Here is a 26,073-nt window from a genome sequence, read left to right as displayed (position 1 = left end):
CCTAGAGGGAGAAGTATTTTGGGGTCCATGGCGGTGCCCAGTTCAGGCCCAGAACGGCACTGAAATGACCTGCTTCACTGGTAACAACCAATTTAGCTCTCCTTGGGTCTGATGCAAAAAAATGGCGTCCCTCCACTATACAGTTCCCTGGTTGGGTGCTTTCCTCTTCCCTCTCGATATGGCTTCCCTGGTGATCTAGACTTCACCTCCAATATAGCTTCCCTGGTGGTCTATGGAGGGCCAAGCATGATGAAAAGTGGGGAAACCACTTGCAGGCCGAATTTGATGGCTCTGCAGGCAAGATTTGTCCAGAGTGCTAGATTTTGACATGAATGATCTACAAGGTAACCAAGGCAGATAGACTCAGACCAGTCCAGTGCCATAATACCCACAAGGCAAATGCCTAGAACTTGGTGAATATCTGGTGGCCTGGATCCTAGCTCCTCCAATGCTCCTCCCACATTCTGCTCTTTACCAAAACATACATCTTCCAAGTAGAAGCTCAAACTAATAGCTTGCTTCTGTCTCTGCTCCCCCCCCCCCCCTCTTTGTCATGTGATTTTTGAGCTATTCTTTCATTGGGGGACTATTACGACAATATTACCTATGTAGAAGGCAGCATTGGCATCTTCAGCGTAGTCATCAATATAGGAGATCCCCAGGGGCTGGATTGGCGCCTCCCCAACTCCGCGTAGTAGATTTCCCAGCAATACGCACAACCACATGGAGCTGTGAAAGTCACTGTCACACCCTGAGCAACACAAATGAGAAAAGTCCAACTTCAGAACAAAAACACATTCTAGGAAAAGTCTAAAAATGATCTCCAAAGTGACATTTCCAGCTTACACCCAGCTTATATCTGTTCCTATATTTTCCACTAATTTTACATTTATCAGAAGTCTACCCCAGCCAAGTATCCATGGCCCTTATTCAGTTCACTTTTTCTCCTAAGTTTTCTCCTAGAAGAACATTTTCATTGTCTGTTCAAAATAATTTTTCAGCACTCTACATTTGAAAAAAGTACCAAAAAGTAGGTGAAAAAGTACTGCCAAAATTATTTTGAGTATTTTCTTGCTTGCTGGTGGTTTAAAAGGCATTTTATTGACAAGTTGTGAAAATATCACCTAGGAGAAAACTTAGGAGAAATAGCAATTTTTTTCTCCTAGGTGATATTTTTACATCATAAATAAAATACTGTTTAAACCACAAGCACGTAAGAAAATACTCTGAATAATTTCAACAGTACTTTTTCACCTTCTTGTTGGTACTTTTTCAATTGCAGGGTGCAAAAGTTATCTTAAACAGATTAAAAAGGTACGGGAAAAGAGAATTGCATAAGGTCCAATGTGTCATTGTTCTTAGAGGGGAGCCTCTAGGCATAGGCAGTACAGGCCGTTGCCTGGAGTGCCATTGGTCCTGGGGGCGCCATATTGCTGAAGTAAGCCCCGCCCCTGGATGAAGTTGCAGGCAGCTGCCACTGTGTCCCTCTGTGCCTTGTACATCCTTTCTCCTCCTTTTGTGCCTCCTTCTGTCACTTTTGTGCCTCCTTCTGTCTCCTTGTGCCTCCCTCAGTCCCTTGTCTGACCCCTGTTTGTCCTTCTGTCTCCCTTTATGCTTCCTGTCTCCCTTTGTGTCTCCTTCTGTCTCCATGTGCCTCATTCTGTCTCCATGTGCCTCCTTCAGTCCCCCTGTGCCACCTCTGCCTCCTTATGTCCCCTTGTGCCTTTCTTTGTTCCCCTGTGCTACCTCTGCCCCCATATTCCTCCTTCAGTCCCACTCTGCCTCCTTCTGTCCTCATGTGCCTCCTTCTGTCTCCCTTTGTGCCTCATTCTGTCTCCATGTGCCTCTTCAGTCCCCATGTGCCACCTCTATCCCCTGCTCCTTCCTCTGTCCCCCTGTGCCTCCTTCTGTCTCCCTGTGCCTCCTTACATCCCCCTCTGCCTTCTTCTGTCACTATTTTGTGGCTCTTTCTATCCCCCTTTGTGCATGCTTCTGTTTTCCTTTGTGCCTCCTACTATCTTCCTGTGCTTCCTTCTGGCCCCTTTGTACTTTTTTCTCTCGCCCATTGTGCCTCCTCCTGTCCCCTTTGTGCCTCTTTCAGTCCCCCTGTGCCTCCTTTCCTTCTGTGCCTCCTTTTGTCTCCCTTTGTGCTTCAATCTGTCCCCTACTGTGCCTCATTCTGCCCCCCCCCCTTGTGCCTCCTTGTGTCCCCCTGTGCCTCCCACTGTCCTTTTTTGTGCCTCCTTCTGTCCCCCTGTACCACTCGCTGCCCCTCTGTGGACCTCCTTCTGTCCTCCTGTGCCTCCTTCTGTCCTCCTTTGTGTCTCATTCTGTCCCCCATTGTGCCTCCTTTTGTTGCCCATTGTGCATCCTTGTGTCCCCCTGTGTGCCTCCTTCTGTTCCCTTGTGCCTCCTTCTGTACTCCTTTGTGACATCTTCTGACACTCATGCCTCCTTCTGTCCCTGTGCCTCCCTATGTCACCCTGTGTGCCTTATGCAGTCCCCCTGTGCCTCCTTCTGTCCCACTTTGTGCCTCATGAAAGTGGAGCCCTGCCTAAGTGTATTTTCTCGTGAAACGCTGCCGCATTGTGTATTTTCTTTTGAAATGCTGCTGCTTTGTGTATATTCTGGTGAAACGCTGCCGCATTGTGTATTTTCTGGTGAAATGTTGCCAGCATTGTGTATTTTCTGGTGAAACGCTGCCACAATAAGTGTAATTTCTGGTGAAATGCTGCCGCATTATGATTATTTTCTGGTGAAATGCTGCTGCAATACTATTATTTTCTGATGAAGGCGCCACAGGTTTTCTCGCCTGGAGTGAGAAAATGGCTAGAGGGTCCCCCGTAAGTGCAGCAGTGATATGCTGGCTCCTGTACCCAGAGGCGGGACAAGGTCCTTCAGTACCCAAGGCTGAGACAGCAAAGTGCACCCCTCCATCCCTCCCCCCAGCCATCACACACTGATTGCTATTAGACTAATAGGTGCCCCAGGGCCCCCAACCTCCCCAACACCTTAATCTCTAGTTATCTGGCTTGCAGTCACTGCCATATATCCCCTTTTCTTACTTCTTTCTGCTTCAAACACAATTGGAAATGACAGCTGAATGAATTGTTCGCCCCCTCCTACACTGCGCCCTGAGGCTGGAGCCTCTCCAGCCTCTGCCTCGGCCCGGCCCTGCCTGTACCCGACACTGGTGCTGAGGTTTTTAAACCTCACACAGAGGGCTGTAAGAACGACTATGATTAAGGACTTCATGTCTGAAACATGTTAGTCGAGTGCTTTTATGTGGATATGGATATGTCCTGAATAAAATTTATTGATCTGTTGGAGACATTGTGCGGACCGTCTTCCATTTTCTTGCTTTCTTTGGGCTTGGCTGCCCGTGATCCAGCACTGTCTCACACGGTGCGGTGGAGCGGTACCTCCAGATTGTTGTTTCCTGTCGGTGCTGAGTAGGCTTGTACGGACAGTGCAGAGGATCAGAGCGGATGCTGGCACAGCCCTGTAGTGACATGCTTGCCTGCATGTCAGATCAGATGGCCGGAGGGGAGCAGATCTGATGGCTGGAGAGGCACAGGCGATTGGATGGTCGACGGGGAGTGCAGTACAGAGCCTGTATTGGAGACGTCAACCCGCTTTTAGCTGTATCTCATTTCTGTGATGCCCTCTACTGGCGTCTTGAGACACAGTATACGACAGACAGGCTAAAAAGTGCTCCCCGGCGCTGACAGGTGAGACTGCTCTGCTAGTAGCTAGGGGGGGGGTACCTATTACACTACTGCCCTATACAGCTAAAGGGGAGGCTGCCTTAAAATGGGGCCCATCTAGCAATTGGGAGAGGGCTGCCCAATAATGGGGCACATCTAACTAATTTTTCTGGGGCAGGGGGCTAAACTGGGGACGGGGCTTATGCACGAGTCAATGACTTTTTCCTGGTTTCAGAGGGGAAAATGGGTACCTCGGCTTATACACAAGTCAGCTTATACATAAGTATATAATGTACATACTATAAAGAATATGATTTGGTGGCGATAGACTCTTACCTGAGCCGATGTTTATGCGGGTTTTGTCTATCGCAGAGTGCAGTTTTTGGTTCTTGGAAGCTTGTAAACATGGTGAAATGCTGATAGTTGAATTAGCAAGATGAATCAGAGGCCCCTCGTATGTGTAGCTGTGTGACAATGTGCACAAAATGTAAAAGTCACAAAACCACATACAATGTACCAAAAAAAAAAAGTTACAACTCAAGGTGACTTATATTAGAAGCAAAGCTACAAATCACGGGCCCCTCTGAAAAACCTTGATGTGGCCCCCTCATATGTTCAAACCACCTTCCCCTGTGGGTAACCCTATATAAGCAAGGTAGCCACCATGATCCCCTTCCTCCCCATAAAAATGAGACCACCATCAGGGATGTAACTACAACTCATGGGGCCCCCCAGCAAAACTTTGATGGAGCCCCCCTATGTTCACACTCTTTTCCTTGCCTACCCCTGGTGACCCTCATAGCCTGGGGGCCCATCTCACAAGAGTCATAAAACAAGGGTGGATATAGCCACAAAACACCGAGCTGAAGGATGGACCCCTATATAGGAGGGAGTGAAGTAGTAGTTGGGGGCCCCTTACAGCTCTGCCCCACCCCACCCCAGTTGCAGGGGCTGCTTCCTTGTAGTTAAACCCCTGATGATTGACTCCCCCCACCCACAATGAGACCCAGTGAGATGTTTGACTGGACTGGTTTGAAATACCTCCCTCTTGTCCTCTCTTCCATGCAGGGGGGTAACAATAGAGGGAGAAGTTTATTTTCCCTGTCCTGAGAGACTGACAACTAAGGGCATGGAGAGAAAACACTTTGTGCTCTTGGCACAGTTGTTCTAATGACTGCATCTGCTCAGCCACCGATAAGGAATCATACAACGTTTTTCAGACAAAGATTTGTAGATAGCCCCTATTCTGTGTGCAGCAGGCTCTTGTGTTTAGAGCCCAGCCCCCTACCCAAGTGCTCTGTACTGTAGTGATGCTGGAGGAGCCTGCAGAGCCAGTTCTGCTCCATCAGAGTTGGACAGAGTGAGTGTAAAAAGCTGAGGCTGGGAGCACACTCATCTGTCAGTTCTCTTTATGCGTTTACTGCACACCATTTGCGTTTGTATGTGTGAAAACATGCACATTTTATGACTGGCAACTGTAACTGATAGAGAAAATAAGTATGGTTCTGATCCAATTCTGAAATATGCCTTAAGAAGAAACTTAAAGTTTCGAGAGCTTGAAAAGAATTTTTGTACAGTTAGTCATTAAAGGCATTACCTAAACAACTTAGCCACTGATAAGGAATCATGCAACGTTTTGCAGCAAAAGATTTGTTGACAGTCCCTATTCACTGTTCAGCACTGTTCTTGTGTACAGCGCTGCTGTACCCCCAGCCTTTCCATCCATCCCCATGTGCTGTGTACTATAGTGCTGCTTGAGGAGTCTGGGCATGGAGAGAAAAAGCTTTCTGCTCTCTGCACAACTGCATCTGATCAGCCACTGATAACGAATAATACAAAGTGTTGTAGACATATATTTGTAGACAGTCCTTATTCAGTGTGCAGCAGACTCTTGTGTAGAGCGCCAGCCCCCAACCTCTCTACCCCTCCCTAAGTGCCCTTTGCTGTAGTGATGCTGAAGAAGTCTGTAGAGCCAGTTCAGCTCCATCAGAGATGGACAGAGTGAGTGTAATAATCTGAGGCCTTTTCTGTATGTGTTTTCTTAGTTGGTGATGTCATCAGTAGTGTGACACTTAATTGCCAGCCTGCACTCCTTATGGTGAAGCTACTGCAGTGGCTGGATAGTGTACTGGTTAAGGTCAGTACCTATTCAGTAAGCAGTTCAAGGCAAGACTCCCTAACACTGCAGGGTATCCTCTTGAGCGCTTCCCAGTGGCTGCAGCTCTTGAGTGTTTTGAGTCCGACAGGAGAAAAGCGCTATGCAAATGTTTGGATTATTATTATTACTGGTAATTTGGGACTTAAGGTGACCACACACCAAACATTTTTTTTCTATTTCTTTTCAATTCAAGAATTACTATACATTTTTTTCCCCCATTGGTCAGATTCAATGTATCACCCACATGTGTGTTCACTTTTTCCTCAATTATGAAACAAAAGTATTGAAAACTCTGAGGTAATTGACAATCTACCCTACACTATTCAATGTGTATATGGCTGATATTGTGGTGAAACCCCTCCCACAGTGCGATGTCAGGACCTGGGTCCTGACATCACGCTGTGGGAGCCTCCTTGCATTGTGGGAAATAACAGTTGTCTCCAACTGCCAAGCTACCAGTATCTCCCTTAGTACATATGTATATCTAAATAGAAAAAAAAACGAAAAAAAACTTTAAAGTGGACCTGAACTTTTGCACAGGACAGAAGGAAAACATAGAGAAATGCACCATGTAAATATTTAGAGTTTAGCCTGTTTAACTACTTCACCCCTCAGCCGTTTTTCACGGACGTTTTCATCCGAGCAATGTTCACCTCCCATTCATTGGCCTATAACTTTATCACTACTTATCACAATTAACTGATCTATATCTTGTTTTTTCCGCCACCAATTAGGCTTTCTTTGGGGGGTACATTTTGCTAAGAGCCACTTTACTGTAAATGCATTTTAACAGGAAGAATAAGAAAAAAATTAAAAAAAATCATTATTTCTCAGTTTTCGGCCATTATAGTTTTAAAATAATACATGCCTCCATAATTAAAACCCACGTATTGTATTTGCCCATTTGTCCCAGTTATCACACCGTTTAAATTATGTTCATGTATGGCGACAATATTTTATTTGGAAATAAAAGTGCATTTTTTCCATTTTGCATCCATTACTATTTACAAGCTTATAATAAAAAAAGAAAATAGAAATATTTCTCCTTTACATTGCTATTTAAAAAGTTTAGACCCTTAGGTAAATATTTACGGTACGTATTTTTTTTACTATTGTAATGTTTTTTGTTTTTTTATTAAACATTTTATGTGGGTATTTTTGGGAGGGTGAGATGTAAATAGTATTTTTTTAATGTAAATATATGTGTGTTTTTATTTTTTCTTACATTTAGATGTAGTTTTACATTTTGGCCACATGATGGCAGCCATGAGTTTGTTTACATGACGTCACTCTAAGCGTAACATGTACGCTTAGAGGGACGTAGGGGGACGCAAGAGGCAGAAAAAGCAAGGCTTCCCAGAGAAGTGGACGCTTTTTCTGCAGGGGAGAGGAATCAATCATCGGGCACCATGACCCAATTGATTGATTCCTGGGCTAACAATCCGCGGCCGGGAGTGCGCTGGAGCACATATGGCCTCCTGGACGTAGCTTCTACGTCCAGGAGGCTTAAATGGTTAATTCCTCCTCATTTGCGTCTAACCACAAGTTGTAATTTGATCTCTTTCCTGTGTCACATGACTGCCACGGCAGATAAGGCAGATAAGCTCATTTGAAAGCACAGGCTGTTAACAATATGTCTGCTTCCATGAATCAGAAAGTAGAAACAGTGCAGATTTATTTTAGGATTTGTATCAGCTGTAACAAATAAATGTTTTTTTGTTTAACCACTTAAGGACCGCAGTCTTTTCACCCCTTAAGGACCAGAGCCTTTTTTCCATTCAGACCACTGCAGCTTTAATGGTTTATTGCTCAGTCATACAAGCTACCATCTAAATGAATTTTACCTCCTTTTCTTGTCACTAATACAGCTTTCTTTTGGTGCTATTTGATTGCTGCTGCGATTTTTACTTTTTATTATATTCATCAAAAAAGACATGAATTTTGGCAAAAAAATGATTTTTTTAACTTTCTGTGCTGACATTTTTCAAATAAAGTAAAATTTCTGTATACATGCAGCGCGAAAAATGTGGACAAACATGTTTTTCATTTAAAAAAACCCATTCAGTGTATATTTATTGGTTTGGGTAAAAGTTATAGCGTTTACAAACTATGGTGCAAAAATTGAATTTTCCCATTTTGAAGCATCTCTCTCATTTCTGAGCACCTGTCAGGTTTCATGAGGTGCCAGAATTCCAGGATAGTATAAATACCCCCCAAATGACCCCATTTTGGAAAGAAGACACCCCAAAGTATTCACTTAGAGGCATGGTGAGTTCATAGAAGATTTTATCTTTTGTCACAAGTTAGCGGAAAATGACACTTTGTGACAAAAAAAATAAATAAAAAAAAGTTTCCATTTCTGCTAACTGGTGACAAAAAAAAAAGAAATCTGCCATGGACTCACCATGCCCCTCTCTGAATACCTTGAAGTGTCTAGTTTCCAAAATGGGGTCATTTGTGGGGTGTGTTCACTGTCCTGGCATTTTGGGGGTGCTAAATTGTAAGCACCCCTGTAAAGCCTAAAGGTGCTCATAGGACTTTGGACCCCTTAGCGCACCTAGGCTGCAAAAGAAATGTCACACATGTGGTATCGCCTTACTCAGGAGAAATAGTATAATGTGTTTTGGGGTGTATTTTTACACATACCCATGATGGGTGGGAGAAATATCTCTGTAAATGAGATTTCTTTTGATTTTTTTACACACAATTGTCCATTTACAGAGATATTTCTCCCACCCAGCAAGGGTATGTGTAAAAATACACCCCAAAACACATTATACTACTTCTCCTGAGTACGGCGATACCACATGTGACACTTTTTTGCACCCTAACTGCGCTAAGGGGCCCAAAGTCCTATGAGTACCTTTAGGATTTCACAGGTCATTTTGAGGCATTTATTTTCTAGACTACTCCTCACGGTTTAGGGCCCCTAAAATGCCAGGACAGTATAGGAACCCTACAAGTGACCCCATTTTAGAAAGAAGACACCCCAAGGTATTCCGTTAGTAGTATGGGGCGTTCATAGAAGATTTCATTTTTTTTTCACAAGTTAGCGGAAATTGATTTTTATTGTTTTTTTCACAAAGTGTCATTTTCCACTAACTTGTGACAAAAAATAAAATCGTCTATGAATTCCCCATACACCTAATTGAATACCTTGGGGTGTCTTCTTTCTAAAATGGGGTCACTTGTGGGGTTCCTATAATGCCCTGGCATTTTAGGGGCCCTAAACCGTGAGGAGTAGTCTAGAAACCAAATGCCTCAAAATGACCTGTGAAATTCTAAAGGTACTCATAGGACGTTGGGCCTCTTAGCGCACCTAGGTTGCAAAAAAGTGTCACACATGTGGTATCGCCGTACTCAGGAGAAGTAGTATAATGTGTTTTGGGGTGTATTTTTACACATACCCATGTTGGGTGGGAGAAATATCTCTGTAAATTAAAATGTTTTGATTTTTTTTACACACAATTGTCCCTTTACAGAGAGATTTCTCCCACCCAGCATGGGTATGTGTAAAAATACACCCCAAAACACATTTTACTACTTCTCCTGAGTACGGCGATATCACATGTGTGACACTTTTTTGCAGCCTAGGTGCGCTATGGGGCCCAACGTCCTATTCACAGGTCATTTTGAGGCATTTGGTTTCTAGGCTACTCCTCATGGTTTAGGGCCCCTAAAATGCCAGGGAAGTATAGAAACCCCACAAGTGACCCCATTTTAGAAAGAAGACACCCCAAGGTATTCCGTTAGGTGTATGGTGAGTTCATAGAAGATTTTATTTTTTGTCACAAGTTAGTGGAAAGTGAATACAAATCAATTTCCGCTAACTTTTGACAAAAAATAAAATCTTCTATGAACTCGTCATACACCTAACGGAATACCTTGGGGTGTCTTCTTTCTAAAATGGGGTCACTTGTGGGGTTCCTATACTGCCCTGGAATTTTAGGGGCCCAAAACCACGAGGAGTAGTCTGGAAACCAAATGCCTCAAAATGACTGTTCAGGGGTATATGCATCTGCAAATTTTGATGACAGGTGGTCTATGAGGGGCCGAATTTTGTGGAACCGGTCATAAGCAGGGTGGCTTCTTAGATGACAGGTTGTATTGGCACTGAAGTGCAGGAATGTTCTCAAATCGTGACCTGGACATGGCAATTAAGTCGTACCAGCAGTGATCAGAAAAAACAATTCTGTCACTGCGGTGGGGCGGGTGAGGGTTTGGCCGGGTGATCAGAAGCCCGAAGGGGGCATATTAGGGCCTGATCTGATGGGTAGCAGTGACAGGTTCTAGGGAGGATATGAGGGTGTGTGGGGGGGGGGGTGTTCAGGAGCCCCCAGGGGGCAGTTTAGGACCTAATCTAAAAAATAGCGTTGAGATAGTGACAGGGAGTGATTAATGGGTGATTAGGGGGGTGATTGGGTGCAAACAGGTGTCTGAGGGGTGGGCAGGGGGGGTCTGATGGGTGCAGTGGGCGATCAGGGGGCAGGATCAGTGTGCTTGGGTACTTACTAGGAGGGCTGCAACCTGCCCTGGTGGTCCCTCAATCACTGGGACCACCAGGGCAGGAGGCAGCCTGTATAATACGCTTTGTATACATTACAAAGCGTATTATCCGCTTTACATGCGGCAGATCGGGGGTTAACAACCCGCCGCCGCTGCTAATTGGCTGGCGGGTTGACGTCGCGGGTGGGCACATCCAGCGTGCAATCCCCGGCCAGCTAGTCTGCAACGAGCCGCCGCCGATCGGCGTATTGCGGTCGTTGCGGGCTCCACTTTGCCGCCGGCAAGTGGTTAAAATCACAATGCAGTAAAATATATAGATATATATATATATAGATATATCGATATATATATATATATATATATATATACATATATATATATATATATAGATAGATATAGATATATATATATATATATATAGATATATCGATATATATATATATATATATATATATATATAGATAGATAGATAGATAGATAGATAGATAGATAGATAGATAGATAGATAGATAGATAGATAGATAGATAGATAGATAGATAGATAGATAGATAGATAGATAGATAGATAGATAGATAGATAGATAGATAGATCGATAGATAGATAGATAGATCTATAGATAGATAGATAGATAGATCTATAGATAGATAGATCTATATATATATATATATAGATAGATAGATAGATAGATAGATAGATAGATAGATAGATAGATAGATAGATAGATAGATAGATCGATCGATCGATCGATCGATCGATCGATCGATCGATCGATCGATCGATCTATATATATATATATAGATAGATAGATCTATATATATATATATAGATAGATAGATCTATATATATATATATAGATAGATAGATCTATATATATATAGATAGATAGATCTATATATATATAGATAGATAGATCTATATATATATAGATAGATAGATAGATAGATAGATAGATAGATAGATAGATAGATAGATAGATAGATAGATCTATATATATAGATAGATAGATCTATATATATAGATAGATAGATCTATATATATAGATAGATAGATCTATATATATAGATAGATAGATCTATATATATATATAGATAGATCTATATATATATATATATATAGATAGATCTATATATATATATAGATAGATCTATATATATATAGAGATAGATCTATATATATATAGAGAGATAGATCTATATATATATATAGATAGATCTATATATATATATAGATAGATCTATATATATATAGAGATAGATCTATATATATATATAGAGAGATAGATCTATATATATATATAGATAGATCTATATATATATATAGATAGATCTATATATAGATATATATAGATATATATATATAGGTGGTTGGGAGGGGATCAAGGGATACATGGGGGGGGAGTGCTGGATAAAAAAAAGTTTATTTTTACACTAAAATCGCACAGCCTGTCACGGCTGCAGGCTGTGCGTCTCTCCCTGTCACACAAGATCCACAGTGACAGGGAGAGGGAGGCGGAGAGGGAGGCGGAACGGCAACTATGTTGCCTTTCGGAGGGTGATCGCTGTGATTGGCTCACAGCGATCACACGGCAGGGAGCCAATCAGTGACGGCTCCTGCCGATACCCGGAAGCCTTAGCTGTCATAAGACAGCTAAGTGCAGCCGGTTCGGTGCGCGCGATCGCGGCGGGGAGCGGCGGCGCCGGTGATAGAGATCTACGCCCTGCCAGCCAGGAGCCCATCAAAACAGGGCGTAGATCTCTATCACCTCGGTCCTTAAGTGGTTAAAGGTTATTATGCTGTTATTATGTTGTGTATCTTTTAGAGCAGAGAGGACATTCTGAGTTCAGGTTCTCTTTAAAGTGAACCAGAGACAAAGCACCCTCATATATTTTACCATATATATCAGTGGGAACATTCGAGAAAACACCTACTCTTCTCTCTGTTTCATCCTTTACTGCTTAGCCTGCTTCTTATTAGCCCTGATAAAATCTCCGACTGAGCATTCAGTCTGGCTTTGCTCAGGAATCATTATAGCTAAAATAAGTAATTCAAACATTTATGTTTGAATTACTTTTAGAAAACCGGTAAGTTATTAATCTGGTGTATGGTGAGCTCTGACCATGGCAGAAGGAATAAACCCTGTATGTTTGCAATGCTTGTGGTATACAGGATTTGGCAATAAATAAATAAAGTCAGAGATAAATAAGGTAATATTCGAGGACCGACAACTCAGGAATTAATAATATGTTGGGGTTTGGTACTCTCAGTATTTTGCTCCCCAGATCTGGGGACTCGTCATGTAGCTCTGGGCGCATTTAGAGGATTAGGATGGAGGCGTCCGCTCCTTTGTTATGCAGAGTCCTGCCGTGTGACCTTTCATGGACGGCCGCGAAACACTTGACTTACCGACCCATAATAAAATGTGGCAACGCAATTAGGACGGTTCCCACTGACATGAGGAGGCAGCCCGCCCCAATTATCTTCGGACGGTGAAGTTTGGCTCCGAAGTAGCTGACAAGAGTTATCACCAGAAGGTTTCCTGCAGGAGAGAAACGTGTGAGGAATGGCGGGAAACAACAACTGCTTCACGGTCACACTGCTCCTCAGGCATACGAGGTCACCTTACTCAGATCTGATATTTCAGTGTTTGTGGTTAGCCTCTCTCGGGAACACAACTAAAGTGGAGCAGCCCCTGTGATCGTGGGGGCCCCAACTACTACTTCACTCCCTTTGATAAAGGGGTCAATTCTTCAGATAAGATGTTTTTGTGGGTACTTGTTATAGGTGTGGAGAGTATGATGTCCCACACTTGCAACAAGAGCCCCAGACTGTGAGGGTCACCAGGGTCAGGTAAGGGAAAGGGTGTAAACATTGGGGGTCCCCATCAAAGTTTTTCTGGGGAGGCCCATGATTTGTAGTTATGCCCCGTTCAGGGATCACTGGCGTAACAATAGGAGCTGCAACCCCTGCACCCATGGGGGAGGCCCTGCCCAGGGCCATTTTGGGGGGCAGGAAGGGTTGTAGCATTAGGGGAGAGCGTGGCCACCTACATCGGCAGGGAGGGGGGCCTCTCCCCCCCTCACCTCGGGCTCTCTCCCTCCAGCATCAATTATTGGCAGCAGCGGCGGACAGGAAGACATACCTCCATGTGTTCCACCGCAGAGCTCCGATTTTAATCATTGGCAGCAGTGGCTGGCAGGAACACATACCTCCATGCGTTCTACGCGCCGCTCTCTAAGTGTGTGACACTACTTCCTGTTTATCAGGAAGTAGCATGAGGTACTTAGAAATCGGAGCTCTGCGGTGGAACACATGGAGGTATAGGTTCCTGCCCGCCGCTGCTACCAGTGATTGATGCTGAAGAGGGAGCTCTGAGCGGAGAGCCTGAGGTGAGGGGGGGGGGGGGGAGTGGCCATCCTCCCTGCCGATGTAGGTGGCCATGCTCTCCCCTCATGCTGCGACCCCTCTTGCCCCCCAAAACGGAACTGAGTGGGCCCCCCGGGAGGCGGGGCCCATGATTTCTAGTTACGCCCCTGTCAGGGATCTCTGTTTCCAGAATCCTCAGCTCTGCCCTCCCGCCCACTGGATTCTTTTAGCTACACACAAGAAAGGGGAGCTATACTCATCCTGCTTAAAGGGCTCTGAGCACTGTAACATTTTTGTTTTTTACAATGTCATAATAAAGTGTGACATGGGGGGAGGGGTGGCAAATGTCATAATGAAGTGTGACATAGGGAGAGGAGTGGCAGGAGTTGGGGGTGAACCTCACTACTTACCTACAGGGTGCTGCTCCTCTGGTACCCAGCCAGTACGGGATGCACCATCTTCTCCTCGGACCGGACGCATTTGCTGCATTTCGTAGTTCCCAGCAATGCATGTAGGGAGATGTAGTCCATGGATGTAAGTACAGAGATGTTCTCGCATCCACCGACTATATCGCCCAGCATGCATTGCGGCACACACATGAGGAAGACACCGCCCAGAGCTACAAAAATGTGGCACATGCGTCGGTGGGGAAAATGGCGCATCCAATATAGGCCGGGAATCAAAAGAGCAGCAAATGCAATAAACCTAGTGGGACACTTTGAACAGAGGCACAGCCATAAGGGAAACAGAGATTTGACCTGCACTGTAGCCCCTGGACCAGAAGAACCCATCGAGGGCTCGTCCTCAACCACTCATCAGTGGTGCTATTCAGGTGATGATCGCCTCTATATGTGCTATGAATGGTGTAATCCTTACCAAACTCTTCCACTTCCCTAATTAAACCTCTTAGAGGTTTCAGTGCTCCATATCAATTGAGTGCTTGAGGGGGTGAAAATGTAAAACTCGTACTGTGGCCCAGAGCTCTTTAGCAACAACACTGACTTCAAGGTAGATGGCTGGGTACCAGGAAGAATGATGGGAAGATTTAAAGAGGAACTCCAGTGAAAATAATGTAATCAAAAAAAGTGCTTCATTTTTACAATAATTATGTATAAATGATTTAGTCAGTGTTTGCCCATTGTAAAATCTTACCTTTCCCTGATTTACATGCTGACATTTATTACATGGTGACATTTTTACTGTTGGCAGGTGATGTAGCTGCTGCATGCTTTTTTGGCAGTTGGAAACAGCTATAAACAGCTATTTCCCACAATGCAACAAGGTTCACAGACAGGAAACTGCCAGGAGTATCACGGTTCTCAGAGTTTCTTGTGGGAGGGGTTTCACCACACTATCAGTCATACAGCGCCCCCTGATGGTCTGTTTGTGAAAACGAATAGATTTCTCATGTAAAAGGGGGTATCAGCTACTGATAAAGTTCAATTCTTGGTTGGAGTTTCTCTTTAACGACTGGAGCTTCCAAGAGGTTTAGTAGGAAAGCATACCTCCCAACTTTTTGAGATGAGAAATAGGGACACTTAAGCCACACCTTTACCACACCCCTGATCACGCCCTGTCACACCCCTAGCGTAACCATACCTACCATAACGATTTCATAAGAAAAATACATTGTTTCATAATTCAAACCACACTGGTCCTTTATATCCTGGTTCATTTATCTTCATATTAACATTTTAAAATTAGTGATATATCAACTTAAAGGATGGGAATAAAGTTTAGAGTCAATCAAACACATTTTTAATTCGAGAAATATATATATTTACATAGTAAGACGGACAAAGTCCTGAAAGAGGGACAAATGAGGAGGAAAGAGGGACAGAATGACAGGGCTCCCAAAGAGGGACTGTCCCTCCAAAAGAGGGACAGTTGGGAGCTATGGGGAAGGAGACAACTCATCTCACTAGTCTCCACCTACAACGGATTTTTGTTGGGTGTCTGACCTGCAGAAAGTGGGGCTAAAACCAGTGCCTGCGATCCCCCCTCCCCCACTTACAGTAGTTACATTGCTATAAGTCATACATACCAATCTCGAAGCTCCCATCGATGACACCCACCAGGGATGAGGGAATCTCAAACCTTCTCTCGATCTGGGTGATGGTACTTTTCAGGTAACTGCCCGATAACGCCTTGGCAAAGTAGACAAAACACATTGCAAAGAGGAATACCTGCAGAGAACAACGTCAATGAGCATCTGCTGTAGCCAGATTACCATGTTACGTAAGGTCACCACAGTTTTATATATTTTGGTAACTTTTTGTCTCCAACAAACCCTCTGGGCCGGATTTCTGGACGGTCACAAAGGCCCGGGCCTTGGGTGGCTGCAGCCCAAAGGGGAACCTGGACATGAAATAGGGGTTGCTACATATGAAAGAAAAGGCTGCAAATGGGAACACATGAAAATGGAAGTTGATGTCCAAGAGACCTGTCCTTAAAAGAGAAGGTCTGCAGTCCAGGGATAATGGAAAAGGGGGGTGCACATGGATTGGGAGGCGCACTGCTACACTTGGAAGGGGAGCCCCAATATACTTGGCCCAGGGGTGATAAAACTATAACTGCGGCCTTGCAAACTTCTCTCCCCCAAGTGGGTGAATATTCTGTTCACATGTCTATGTACATGTACTTTATACAGTTTCTCTATCTCTCTTGTCATGATGACTGTACCTTCAGTCCTGAGCAATGGCTCCTCTTCCCTTGCAGGTCTGGGCACTGGCATGCTGAAGATGGCCGCCCATTGGAGTGATCTGAACACAGCTGTGCACTCTCCCTCTGTGCAGAATCCATCTTACGGTGGTCCAGTATCTGCTGCAGCAACAGGGTATCATTATTATCATTCATATCATGATCATCTTCTCCGATAAGGTAACTGTGGAGGTCAATTTAATTCAAGAAATGGGATGAATCAAGAAATGATAACAACTGTTCTCTTGATGCTCTGCTTCAGGCTTGGCTTAAAGGAATACTATTGATTCACATATTTTTTTCAATTGACACAGGAATTGTTTGGGAAGTGCTGCTAAGTACTGGTGTATACATTTTAGTAGCAACTTCTTTGTTTACTGTTAGCAAAATACTTTCAAACTTTGTCCTGTGTTTTCTGACTGACGTGTCTGAAGAGAGCAGAGGCAATGTAACTAATTGTCACAGCTTTTCATACTGTTTTTGCTTTCAGAGTTTGATATGTTTGATATTTGCTTTCTGTAGTCTGATATGCAACTCTGGCTGTGCATTGAAGCAGACACCCCTTCTGCAATTGATTTGTCCCAATATAGCTAAATCCTACCCTCAATAAATTACAGTTTTTGCCTCTGATATTTAACATGAAAAGTAGGAAAATGTTTACACAGCTACTTAGACATTATTTGCACACTGTCATTTTAGAACACTTGGGTATCGATAGTATTCCTTTAAAGGGTATCTGAAGTGGGATGTGACATGATGAAATAATCATGTGTTTGTACAGCCCTAATATTACTTAAAAATAGGCTGTGTTCCTTTTTTTCTTTTTTGCTCACTGTAAAGGTTAAGAATTCAGTGCCCGAAATGATGTAACTCTCACTGATAACTAATTAAAGTTGTAAAACTCTGTGTGATTGATGAAAACCCATCTGAGTGGTGGGAACATACAGTATATTAGTAGTATTTATATAGCGCCAACATCTTGGGTGGTGTTTTAGAGGATAAATAGAGTCTTGTCACTAATTATGTATTTATTCTCTCTCTCTCTCTCTCTCTCTCTCTCTCTCTCTCTCTCTCTCTCTCTCTCTCTCTCTCTCTCTCTCTCTCTCTCTCTCTCTCTCATCTTCTGCAGCACTTTACAGAGTACATAGTCATGGCACTGATTGTTCTCAGAGAAGCTCACAATCTAATATCTACCATAGTCATAGTCTAATTATTATTATTATGCATTTATATAGCACTGACATCTTCTGCAGCACATTACATAGTACATAGTCATGCCACTGACTGTCCTCAGAGGAGCTCACAATCTAATCCTACCATAGTTTCATGTCCTACCATATTATTATATATTTATGTATCACTGACATCTTCTGCAGCACATTACATAGTACATAGTCATGCCACTGACTGTTCTCAGAGAAGCTCACAATCTAATATCTACCATAGTCATAGTCTAATTATTATTATTATGCATTTATATAGCACTGACATCTTCTGCAGCACTTTACATAGTACATAGTAATGCCACTAACTGCCCTCAGAGGAGCCATTGTCCATTGTAGTCTAGGATCTTATCAGCATGTTTTTGGGATGTGGGAGGAAGTCGAAGTGCCCAGAGGAAACCCACCCAGTCACTGGGAGAACATAGAAACTCCTGGCTGGGATTCGAACCAGGAACCCAGCGCTGCAAGGCGAGAATGCTGCCAACGTGCTGTCCACAAGGGCTCAGCTATCAAGTTCAGATTGAGATTTGTCTGCATGGGAGATGAATATCATCGTAAAGGTGCCCTCATGTACCGTAAAGAATAATTTCCCCCCACCCCTTAATTACAAAATAAGACTACAGGCTTACAGGAAAGTCCCATTTAGGATTCGGACTATACATGTCATTATTTATCTCATGAGATTTATTTCCCTTCTGGTTTGCGTTAAAGAGACACTGAAGTCTCTTTTTTTACCTTATTTTCTTAATAACTCCACTTCAACATTAAATTCTAAGGGCTCGTTTCCACTATCGCGAATCCGCATGCATCCAACGCATGCGGATTCGCACATGGTATGCAAGTGAATGGGCCTGTTTCCACTGTTGCGTTGGTGATGTGCGTTTTTTGAGCGGTGAAAAAACGTACAAAAGAGCCAAAGAATTCGCCTGAGAGTGGAATGCATGCGAATCGCATGCAATGTATTTAATAGGGAAATCGCATGCGTTTTCCCCATGCGTTTTTTGCCGCGAATTCGCATGCGAATTCGCATAGGTACCGATGTAAATTTACACAGGCAGTGACATGGTTAAAATCGCATATACCCTCACCTATGCGAATTCGCATGCGAATTCGCGGCAAAAAAGGCATGGGGAATCGCCTTCGCATGCGATTTCATCAGCGGTGGAATCCAGGCGATTCTGCACCGCAACAGTGGAAACGAGCCCTAAGCGGATTCGCGGCATTCCCGCGGCAGAAACAGTGATTTATTGTTAAGTTTAGTGAATCATGCCCATTATGTGCTCTGGACAAATATATTTGTATGAAAGGGTATTTTAGATGTTTTTCTAAACAAGGGGAATTGGCAAACACCCTCTTTCATAAAAGTGCACATGCTGTAATAATGTTGAGAAACACTGATTTAGACGATATTCATGACGTCAGTCATCTTGCTTTTTTGTACACAATTTTAATACTCAATTGTTTTTGTGACTATACAATGTACGCTGAAAGAAATGACTCAATTGTAACTATTACAACAGAAACTTGAGGCTAGGAGCACACAAAGCAGAATCGTCTGCATTGTGGAAAACAAACGCGTTTGTTGCACATAATGAGGCCACATAAAAAAAGCATATCCCTTCGCTTTCCAATATGCGTATTTCAAAAGCACAACTTGCTGCATATTTCTGTGAAATGCATCTGAAATGCACATAATGGGCTCGAGTCACAAAGCTAACCCAGTTAGAGACTTTAGGTGTGATAACCATTGCACCACGCTGGTGAAAAGCCAGTTTAGGCGTGATAAGTTTAGATCGTGCGCAAAGTCCCGCACGCAAAGCAGCACCATTAAACTCTATGGGAAGTGCACCAGACTTTGCTAGCATAAAACTTTTGATCAGCTGTGCACTGCAGTGCTAACCCAGTTGGTGCTTAAACTTATCACACCTAAACTTATCACACCTAAACTTATCACACCTAAACAGAGTTTAGGCGTGATAGAGGGCTTTTCACCAGCGTGCTAACTGTTAGCACCGCTTTGTGAATCAGGCCCACTGTATTTAAATGAAGACGGGTGTTTTATTGCATTTTTACTAAAATAGTTATGATTATGAATTATGATTATAATGATGATGTATCTTTATCCTTCTAAAAAACAAACAATAATAAGAAACGCGAACACACTAATCACAAACGCACAGGACAAAAGCAAAAACGCACAATGCCAGAAACGTATGGTGTTCTGCAAAGCCACAGTCACTGATATATTTAAAAAGGAAAAAAAATAGGTCTTTAAATTAAGGGAACAGGTGTTATTATTTCACAAGCCAAGGATAATTAAAAAAAATTAAAAATGATCAAGTACCAGTTTGGAAATGGTAAATTTTTCCAAAAATAACAAGAAAGTCTAATCACTTAAAAATAGTATAATTATATAATTATTATTTGAACATCATGTCGTTAGCAAAATGATAATGGGGGTTGTAGAGCTGCGTATAAAAGGAACAGCCATATATAAAGCACATGGCTATTGGCTATAAACCTCTCATCTCACGTGGTTTGCTAGTGATCACTACTTGGGTCATATCAGGACATAGCAGTATCTGAAGAATGGCCATGTGTGAATCTGTGGTCTGCAGAATCTCCTCCTAATTGCTGATAATCACTGTAAACATGGATGGCCTGAGTCATATCAAGATATAATGGTGGCTGGAGACTAGGCAGGTATAGTACAGCACTCTCCCCTTTCGGCGCTGGATCCCCAGCTCAATTCACAGCCAGGGAACTATCTGCACGGGGTTTGTTTGCTTTTCCCATGTCTGCATGGGTTTCCTCCGGGCACTCTGGTTCCCTCCCACAACCCAAAACGTACAGATAAGTTAACAGGCTTGCCCCGAAAATTGGCCCTAAACTACGATGGGTATATAGCTAGCCTATGGTAGAGATTAGATTGTGAGCTCCTCTGAGGGACAGTTAGGGACATAGCCATATACACTGTAAATCGCTGCGGAAGATGTCTGAGTATATATATATACAAAGCAGCACCTGCTATTTACAGATGGTGACAGCAGCTGTGGTCTGGGTCACATCAGGACATAACAGTGGCTGGAACATTGTTATTTATATGACCAATATTTCCTGCAGTTTGGCGGTGATAGTTGGCCTGAGTTATATCAGGACATAGCAGTGATCTGGGAATAGTTATATATAAGATACAAGGTTATAAAACAGCATTACCTGCTACATCAGGTTATGAGGACACAGTGGCGACTGGAGAAAAGTTATATAAAAAATACATACATCTTCTGCTGTTTGCTGATATGACCCATGCAGCCCCGGAGTGGGTTATATCAGGACATAGTGATGGCTAAAGATCAGTTAGCGAAGCTGAGCTGTACACTACAGCAGATCCCCTACAATCTCTGCTCATTGTGGCTTTAGTAAATCAGGCCAATAGTTTGCTCTGCTTTGACCACGGTGTCACATCAGACATATTACACAATACTGGGGGTGTCTGGAGGATAATGGATCAGCAGTTGTGTGCTCAACACCCCCCCCCCCCCCCCCCCCCCACCCAAGGAGAACATGCTTGACAATAAACCTAGGATGTTCTTTATTTGTCATATTTGTCATCACAGAACCACTTCTCAGAGTGGACCCCAGCGGACCAATGGACATGCACTTCCTATGGGAGAGCACAGAAGACCCAATCACAGATGTCCCTTTCCACTGGGTCTGGGTTTATCTGTTACATTTCCGCAATGCACAAACCTGATCTGCACATTTTTTGGGACAGAGGATGCATTGCCATAGAATGGCGCAGCACAGTGGCATAGTGGGTAGCACTCTCGACCTGCAGCGCTGGGTTCCTGGTTTGAATCCCAGCCAGGGCACTATCTGCATGGGGTTTGTATGTTCTCTTCTCCGTACGTCTATATGGGTTTCCTCTGGGTGCTCCAGTTTCCTCCCATAGCCTATAAACATACAGACAACCTAATTCCCCCTAAATTGGCCCTAGACTGCGATGGACATAGGACTATGGCAGGAATTCGATTGTGAGGGACAATTAGCGACAAGTCTACTCTGCCACAGCGCTGTAGAAGATGTCGGCGCTGTATAATTACTAAATAATAATAATGGCGCAAAAATGCCCCTGCAGTGCAACGGATGCAGCAAACATTGCCAAGGTCCAGCACAGCGCACAGTATATCCGTGCTATATGAATACACTGCTACATTGGTGTTATGTGAAACTATCCTAGGTACACACATAAGATAAAAGTCACTGGAAAAAATTAAAGACCAAAGGCCAATTTGACCACCTCCATGTAGTATACCTACACGGTCTATTCTCAAGCTGAGTACATCAGACACATCTTTGCACACTGAGGAATCTGTCTCTCACATAGGTTTGTCAGGGTGGTTTGAAAGACTGATCTTTCTAAAGGTGCGTACACACATGCGACTATAGTCGTTTGAAACGATCGTTACCCGATAATTTCAAACGACGATTGTTTAAAAAAAAAAGCAGCCAACGACCATTAAGTCTAACGACGGACGAGCTAGATCGTTAAAAACGAACTATCTATCTTGGCGGATTTTTTCCAACGACGATCGTTTGCAAAAGTAGTACATCGTTGGAAACGGTCGTTCGTACTAGGCTTGACATGCGCATTTCGCTATTTCTCCATGGGTCTTTTCATTTTTATGCACAAGCGCAATAGTTGCTTTACGTGATGTAACGTTCATTCTAACGATCAGATCGTTACACACTTTTAAAAACTAACTTTACTTAGGTCGTTCTTTCGTCAATTAAAAGTTCGTTTGTCGTTCACAACAAACGATCGTTGTCGCATGTGTGTACGTAGCTTTAAGATGCTGTGCACATGCAAAAGATCAGCTCCTGCAAAATGCTTTCTATAGTCTATTTACTTCCTTCTTTTTCACGCGTGTGTGTACAAAACAGTTAAGAAATATCTGGAGATCTCATAAATAGCTTGTTTAATGGACAGTCATCTACAGATCAGATCCACCGGGATGAATCTGAAAGATCGAGAGATAAATACCTTTCGTCTTGTGTGTACCCAGCTTTAGTGTTCAAAATCTGTTGGCCTTCATAGTACATGGCAGTGATAAAGTTGGCTAGTCATCAGCAGATAAAAATTGGATTTGTGACTGGACCTTTATGCTGGGTACACACGGTACGATTTTCCGTGCGATAGATGGATCAGATAGATAAAATCCGTCATGTCCGATATTGCTCCCGATCGTTTTCGCGCTCGTTTTCTCATAGCAGTGTATGGAAAAACATAATAAAAATGAATTAAGATAAGAGATTCGAGCGCAGAATTGAGTGCGGAATCATGCCGAAAAAACAATCTGGTCACAAAATCGTACAAAAAAAGTAAGGGGTGTGCCCAGCATTAGACCTACTTCCAGATGTTCTTCAAGGTTACCTGCTCCAGATGACTACTCCTATCGGTGCCAGGAGGCTCGATCTTCTGTGTCCTTTAAGGCTGTCTGTGCCGGGTGATTTGACCTTCCAGGCTGTCTGTGCCAAGTAATTTGTCCTCCCTGGCTCTCTGTGCCAAGTGAATACTGCTTGCAGTCTACCTGTGCTAGCTGAGATGTCCTTCCAGGTCTCTTGTACCAGAGGACCTGTTTTTGCCAGGTTACCTGCACCAGGTGATGTTTTTTGCCAGGTCAGCTGTGCCAGGTGACTTTCCCTTTCAGAGGGTCTGTGCCAAGCGTGGGGTCACAACCTCGTGTGCCAGTGTGGAAGAGTTGGACGTTGGCAGGCAGTGTGCGCAATCCTGGCCTTATAAACATGTGCTGGGCAGCCGCTGATCCCTGTATAATGCAGCTTTCTCCCTCTCAATGAAAGGGGAACATTTCTGACATTCCGGCTGACGTCCGCCTCCCCTCTGAGAGCCCATTATCTGAAAACTTCAACAAAACTCTGTGGTGGGGACATGTGACACAATAGCGTGACGTAGCCCGACCATCCAGTAACGTGATTGCAACACGTGACTGAGGAATTAATGAGTGAAATTCTCCATTTCACCTATTCTTAGATTAGTGGGAGATTCGTACAGCATTTAACCTCACCCAGCCCATATTTACCTGCCCAGGGCAATCTCATGGGTGAGTTTGTGGTACTCTATCAGTGCCAACTAACTAAGTAACTGATGACTCAACAGGGAGAGGTGAGAGTGTCCTCCACTGCCACCAATCACACTGCAACATCACAGAGGAGGCCGAAGAAAGGATACCTCTTGTTGGTTGTTGTAGGAGATGTCTCCAAGTTTTCATCTATGCAGACAGAAGGGGCTCGATTCACAAAGCGGTGCTAACCCAGTTAGAGACTTTAGGCGTGATAACCATTGCACCACGCTGGTGAAAAGCCAGTTTAGGCGTGATAAGTTTAGGTGTGATAAGTTTAGGTGTGATAAGTTTAGGCATGCTAAGTTTAGATAAGTGTAGATAGCGTGCAAAGTCCCGCACACAAAGCAGCGCCATTAAACTCTATGCAAAGTGCACCAGACTTTGCTAGCGCAAAACTTTTGATCAGCTGTGCACTGCGGTGCTAACGCAGTTGGTGCTTAAACTTATCACGCCTAAACTTATCATGCCTAAAGTTATCACACCTAAACTTATCACACCTAAACTTATCATGCCTAAACTGAGTTTAGGCATGATAAAGGGCTTTTCACCAGCGTGCTAACTGTTAGCACCGCTTTGTGAATCAGGCCCAAGGTGTGCGACTACGCGGAAAAAAGGGCACTGGGTTTCGTAAATAAAAATATCATTAATATCCATTTCGTTAATGAAAATGTTGTGAATATCTATCGATATTCTTCATTTTTAAAGTGTAGGTGGTGTATATTATCGTTATTATATTACTGAATAAAAATTTCTAAGAACGATAATAAAACAGTAGAAAATCTTACCGGTATTTTACTACAGCTTAACCTAACCCTACTCTCACACAGAACCTTCCACTACAGATACCTAACCCTAACCCTCTTGGTGGTGCCTAATCCTGAGATCCACCCCCCCCCCCTCCCCACACACCTTCAAAGACATCTGGGTAATTAAACAGGAGGGTAGGAGGCGCCCTAGATAGTACTCATGAAATGGTTTATAAATCAATAGGTAATAGAAAACACGAAATAAATAAAAATAATGGTCGCTGCCGGTGTATACACCAGTGGTGAGAACAAACAGCTTAAACAAATTATTTGTAAGAAAATATGGAATGATCCTACCTTAATAAGTATTCACTCACAATATGTAAGAAAGGGTGCTTTAATGGGGCACTTTAAAATGACAATGCGTTTCGCGGTATAAGCCGTTTCATCAGGTCGTGTATCGTGCCTTAAAAAACAGAGCAGACAGGGCACTAAGGCACAGAGATACATCTCATTTGCAATTTACAATTAAAACAGTGTAAGAACTAAAACCATGAGCGATAAATTTGTTTCATTGTACACTGTTTTAGTTCTTATATGGTTTTAGTTCTTTTGCCGGCGGCCAAATTACCTAGTTGCTTTTCCCACTTTGACTATTACCAGTGCCCAAATTAGTCACTGAGCGCACTATTATGCCCTGTGCTGGAGTCCAAATCATCGGCACAATGCGGCGCCAAAAATAGCTGTCTCAAACCAGCTGATGTCACTTCTGAGTGCTGCGCCGGTCGCACTCCAATATGTTTCCTGGGGATAGATGCCGTTCTGCTGCCCATACCGAGTGCCAGCAAGCACACAGGTGTAGCCAGGGGCGTAGCAATGGGGGGTGCAAAGGCCAGAGGGGCCTTGAAGGGCCCTCCCTTAACTACAGTATTAGCTCTCTATTGGTCCTGTGCTCATAATAATCACTTCTATAGATACTTTGAATAGTGGCAATCATTAACAAAGTGCTCCCCATGCCCTTCTTGCACCTCTGACACTGTAGTTGCCATTGGCAGGTTTTGGTGTGCCATAGCAATTGTTATGCATAGAGTGCTTGGGGGGCCCCATTGTAAAACTTGCATCGGGGCCCTTAGCTACGGCACTGGGTGTAGCTGACAGACAGTGAATACACCACTTGCAGCTGCTCATGTAAAATAGACCTTAGAAATATACACACCCTTCCTGCAGGATCCTGTGCAGGGATGCTCATCCGGATCCAGGTACCCGGGTAAACCCAGATAGCCGACCATTTTTCCGCTATCCGGGTCGGATCCGGATCGGATACCTGGTCCAATAGCGCTATCCGGATTCTATCCGGATAGCTAGCTGCATAATCTTGATACCCGCGGGTATCCATCCAGATATCCAGATCCGGATAGTGTAACAAGTAAGGAGATGATGTTATTCAGCCAATCAGAGGGCAGCAAGTGCTGTATACAGTGATAAACCTAAAGCTTTGAGTGCTAAACATCTTCACTACGCTATTG

General features: G+C 43.5%; 1 protein-coding gene across 7 annotated transcripts in view; it reads right to left on the bottom strand.

Moving 5' to 3' along the window:
* SLCO1C1 (solute carrier organic anion transporter family member 1C1) overlaps positions 1–25,804 on the bottom strand; it is a 92,681-nt gene extending 66,877 nt beyond the window's left edge. Inside the window, exons 1-6 of one of the 7 annotated variants that reach the window (XM_068278019.1) lie at positions 25,764–25,804; positions 16,418–16,558; positions 15,780–15,921; positions 12,776–12,908; positions 4,044–4,171; positions 605–751 (exon numbers count right to left, since the gene is read on the bottom strand). In XM_068278019.1, coding sequence (XP_068134120.1) covers positions 605–751; positions 4,044–4,171; positions 12,776–12,908; positions 15,780–15,921; positions 16,418–16,558; positions 25,764–25,796 — 724 coding nt within the window. In that variant the 5' untranslated portion in view covers positions 25,797–25,804. Of the gene's footprint in view, positions 1–604; positions 752–4,043; positions 4,172–12,775; positions 12,909–14,887; positions 14,959–15,779; positions 15,922–16,417; positions 16,559–23,092; positions 23,593–24,904; positions 24,952–25,763 lie in introns of those variants that run through there. The other 6 variants (XM_068278020.1, XM_068278023.1, XM_068278022.1 and 3 more) reach the window with 6 other exon arrangements.
* Positions 25,805–26,073: the final 269 nt, after the last annotated feature.

This window comes from Hyperolius riggenbachi, chromosome 3, assembly GCF_040937935.1.
Source record: "Hyperolius riggenbachi isolate aHypRig1 chromosome 3, aHypRig1.pri, whole genome shotgun sequence".
Classification (NCBI taxonomy): Eukaryota; Metazoa; Chordata; class Amphibia; order Anura; family Hyperoliidae; genus Hyperolius; species Hyperolius riggenbachi.
The sequence above is the reverse complement of the archived record's forward strand: the minus strand, read 5'-3'. Positions and strand labels throughout refer to the sequence as shown.